Consider the following 3,548-nt stretch of genomic DNA (forward strand, 5'->3'; position numbering starts at 1 on the left):
GGTCCCCCTGATCCCCTGGATGTGCACCCAACTCTCTCCCCTGGTATCCTAACCCTTTGGGTGTCACATTGCTTTCCCAAATGCCCCATATCACCTGCAGGGTCTCCCAAACCTCATAGCCCCCTGGGTACCCTCCAGCTTCCCCCATGCCTGCCCTATATACCCTCATGTGCCCCACGTTCCACTCTCCTGCATCCCTCTGACCCCATCTGGGCCCTCTCTGGGGCTCAGGCCATTCTTGGGCTCCCGTGGCCCCCCATAGAGCCAAGCACCATCTGGGGACTCACGCAGCTCTAAACCACCACCCCACGCACACTGAACACACAAAAACCCGTAACACGCACACATGCAAACACACAACACACACAAAACATGCACTGTTCACCCAACACACAACCACGTACCATACTGGCAACACAGAACATGCACACAACACGCACCCAGTACGTACGCACATACACAAAACACACCCACTACATGCACATGCATATAGAAACAAGCCTTTTCTTGGGTTTGGGTGGGATTTCGTGTGTGTCAGCTTGTGTTCATCACCTCTCGTCCTCTCACCGGGCACCAAGAAGAGCATGGCTCCCTTGTCTTCATTCCTACCCACCAGTACTTACCAGTACACTGATAAGCTTCTCCTGCCTGAGCCTTCTCCGGGCTGAACAGTCCCAGCTCTCTCAGCCCTTCCTCTTATCAGAGATATTCCAGTCCCTTTATCGTCATCAGCCCTTTGCTGGATTCCCCCCGTGTGTCCATGTCTCTCTTGTACTGGGGAGTCCATCACTGGACACAGCATTCCAGGTGTGTCTCAGCACTGCTGAGCAGAGGAGCAGGATCACCTCCCTCAGCCTGCCTAATGCAGGCTGCTGGTCCTCTTTGCTCAGGTCAGCCTGCTCTTCTCAGCTGCTCCATTACCAAACAATTAATTCCTTAGCCAGGAACCAGGCTGTTCCTTGTTTAGTACATGCAAATGAAGCAAATAATGCTCTCTCCCACACTTCCTCCGTGATCACACTCCACCATCCAGCATCTGATGGTATAAAATGAGAGGCATGAGCAGTGTGTTCACATTTCCAGTGCTAGTGTGGAAATTCATTTCTGCTTCTTGAAAAAACAGCGGCATTTTTGCAGAACCATAGAAGAGAATTGCTTAACCAGGCACTGCCAAGGCCTTAAAAATATTTACTCAGCAAAGTCAACACTGGGGTCCGTGGATTGGGCAGAATGAGTCCTGTGAAACCAGGCTGTTGCTGCATGCCACACATGTCAAAATTGACATGGAAAAAGCTTCTCTCCAGTGCTATCGCTTGCTCTTAAAAGCTTCTCTCCAGTGCTATCGCTTGCTCTTAAAATATACCCTGCACAAATACAGCAAATTACAGCTGCTTTCTCTGCAGCATTTGTTCTAATAATTTATTCCATGAAGTTTTGGTCCCCCACCTTCTTATAACCAAATAACTCATCCAAACAATGCGGCAAGCTTTCCAAAATCACGATAGCTTCAAAAGCTCAGTAAAGAGTAGAAGCATTCATAAAAATCAGATAATATATTTTTAAAATAAAAAAATCATTTTTTAATAAGCACAATTCTTTCTGTAAATTGAGGCACCAATTTTGCTCTTTTTATAGAAAAACAGACTAGTCTAAATATTTTGAAGCATTCATCAAAGGAAGGGGAAAACCTTACTTCTATGCCTTCAGTGTTATTTTTTTTCTTCCAGAAGAAAATTCCAGGGTATTCCTCTTTGTATTCACACTGTTCATATATCTAAAATAAAGCAGATATCAACTGAGTTAAAAAAAAAAATCCATGAGCTTTCCATTTGAATTTGTCTGGTTTTTCTTAGCTGTATGGGACAAGAAGAGTCAAGTCCTGTAGACTGGGCTTTTCTTGGGCTTTTCTGTTTGTTTAGCATGAAATACTGCTGGTGGCATTGTGAGAGCAATAGCAACTGGCTTCACATCACCCTAGAGATGACACTTCAAGTCGCCTTTCAAGTCTGGCCATATGCTTTCTCATATGGCACATTTTTGAATGAATGCACAGTATAAACTGCAGTTACTAATTTCTACCATCACAAGTATCGTTGTGAGTTCATTTTTTTTTTTTTTATTTTCTTCATTTACTTTAAGGAAAATTGTTTGGAGAGAATAGAGCTATTCCTTTATCTCTGGTAAATGAAAAGGCCCTGTAGCTTGGGCTGAGCGGCAGGGCTGAGGGGCTCACTGTCCCTTGTCACTGAGAAGTGTCAGAACCCATCCTCTCCTTTCTGTGACCAGGGTTTTAAATACTGGCACATCCCCACCACTAACCCATAACAAATGAGCTGGGAAAAAGCCACAGCTTTCGATGAAGGACTGAGCTGACAGGAAGCAAAGAGAAAGGACCAAGCCTCTGGGAACACCTGGGGATTTTGCTCAGAGCTGCATCCCAGCACAGCATATATGGCAGCTCAAAGAGGCTCTTATCTCAGCAGCTCACTCTTGCTGTCTTCCAAGTATGTGGTAATGGTCCAGGTGTCCGGCAGAGCAAATAACCAACCCCAGCTTTTTCCACCTACTCACAAACCCTGGGACAGAAGTGCTTGAAGCACTGACAAATGGAAAAAACATGCTCCTCTTCCTGCAGATACCTCTGTTTCCTTGGCTCTGCTCTGGTTTTTTTGAGGTCCTACCATGTATAAAGAGGAGCCAGAGCAGCCTTTGGCTCAGTCCTTTCTCCAGGCACCAGAGGCAAGTTGAAGAAGCAAGGTGCTCAATGCACTGGGCAGACCTGCTCGTCCTTCTCCCTGCAGCCCTGTACCAACTGGCGGCTTTCCCCTTTGCTGCTCTCTTCCACCACCTCTGTGCTTCAGGGCACCTCTCTCCGACTACCTGGTATGTGGTTGTCACCCCTGCTGCTGTGCCGAGGGCAAGTCATGCCTGTGGATGCTTTCTGGGGGCTCTCCTGGCCAGAGGTGCAGTAGGACGCTTGGTAGTAAGCCCCCACTGACTTGGGTAGGGATGTTTTATGGCTGCGATGTGAGCTGTCCTCAATCCCCCACCCCTGCAGTGGGGCCAGGTAAAGGTCATTCAGTATGAAACAGCCAGGCCAGATGTTCCCGTGTTGTGAGAGGTGGGTTTAGGGGTGCACCAGGATGAGCACGTGGGCAAGGGGAGCAGGGCAGGGTATGGGGACTGTCACTGGTGTGACTAGGATGGGGGCCAGGCAGGGCCAGCAATATCTGCCCCAGTCGCCCCCCTCAAAAAACGATGGCCCTGGTGATCCCTCAGCCGTGTGAGAGGCTAAGAGGCAGGATATGGGGGACTGCAGGGGCTGCAGGACCCACCCTAAGCCCCACCATCTGCACGCTGGCAGGAGTTTCAAGCCCTGTTTTCCCAAAAGGCAGCCAAAGGGCATCTGATCTCTTCTAGGTATGTATTTCTCCTGGCTGGAGGGTGTCTCCTTGCTGGCACAGCTATGGGCAGCTACGCTGTGCTGCTCCTCATCCCTGCGGCTGGCTCTGTGCTCGTCCTCCTCTGCATCAGCCCGGCTTTTGCCC

The 3,548-nt window shown here is 48.8% G+C and overlaps 1 protein-coding gene across 1 annotated transcript in view; it reads left to right on the forward strand.

Moving 5' to 3' along the window:
• The first annotated feature begins 2,764 nt into the window (after positions 1–2,764).
• MBOAT4 (membrane bound O-acyltransferase domain containing 4) overlaps positions 2,765–3,548 on the forward strand; it is a 2,119-nt gene continuing 1,335 nt past the window's right edge. Inside the window, 2 exon segments of the mRNA XM_010085132.1 lie at positions 2,765–2,883; positions 3,421–3,548. The exon segment at positions 3,421–3,548 is cut by the window's right edge and continues 19 nt beyond it. Coding sequence (XP_010083434.1) covers positions 2,765–2,883; positions 3,421–3,548 — 247 coding nt within the window.

Source organism: Pterocles gutturalis, unplaced genomic scaffold, assembly GCF_000699245.1.
Source record: "Pterocles gutturalis isolate BGI_N339 unplaced genomic scaffold, ASM69924v1 scaffold35800, whole genome shotgun sequence".
In the NCBI taxonomy this organism is placed as follows: Eukaryota; Metazoa; Chordata; class Aves; order Pterocliformes; family Pteroclidae; genus Pterocles; species Pterocles gutturalis.